The 359-nt window shown below is 66.0% G+C and overlaps 1 protein-coding gene across 1 annotated transcript in view; it reads right to left on the bottom strand.

The window, feature by feature from the left end:
* The window catches only part of LOC104272911 (myotubularin-related protein 9-like), an 837-nt gene extending 514 nt beyond the window's left edge, over positions 1-323 (bottom strand). The window contains exon 1 of the mRNA XM_009868029.1: positions 106-323. Coding sequence (XP_009866331.1) covers positions 106-272 — 167 coding nt within the window. The 5' untranslated portion in view covers positions 273-323. The remainder of the gene's footprint in view (positions 1-105) is intronic.
* Positions 324-359: the final 36 nt, after the last annotated feature.

Raw genomic sequence — 359 nt, 5'->3', positions numbered from 1 at the left:
GTGGGCCTTCGCTCCGAAGGCAGGGTCAGCCCCTGCCCCGGGCATGGTGGTGACAGTGGCATCGCTCCTAAGGGACAGCGCTGTCCCCCCTCCCGCCCCACTCGCCTCTCCTTCTCGTTGTTGCAGAGGAAGGTGCCATAGGCAGAGGCGTAGGCGTTGTCAAAGAGGGTGAGGAGGAGGCACTCGCTGAACTCCAGGGAGAAGGGGAACTGGCGGCTCAGCTGCCACACGCAGTCGAGGAAGAGGAGGAAAAGAGGCGCCTCCTGCTTCATCCGGGCGTGGGAGTAGGCAGAGCGGGCGCAGCGGAGGTGGAAGGGATGGCCGGCCTGCGGGACCCCCAGTGGGGAATAACGTGGGTG

The sequence above is a fragment of the Apaloderma vittatum genome, unplaced genomic scaffold, assembly GCF_000703405.1.
Source record: "Apaloderma vittatum isolate BGI_N311 unplaced genomic scaffold, ASM70340v1 scaffold26614, whole genome shotgun sequence".
Classification (NCBI taxonomy): Eukaryota; Metazoa; Chordata; class Aves; order Trogoniformes; family Trogonidae; genus Apaloderma; species Apaloderma vittatum.
This window is presented reverse-complemented; position numbering and strand designations above follow the sequence as displayed.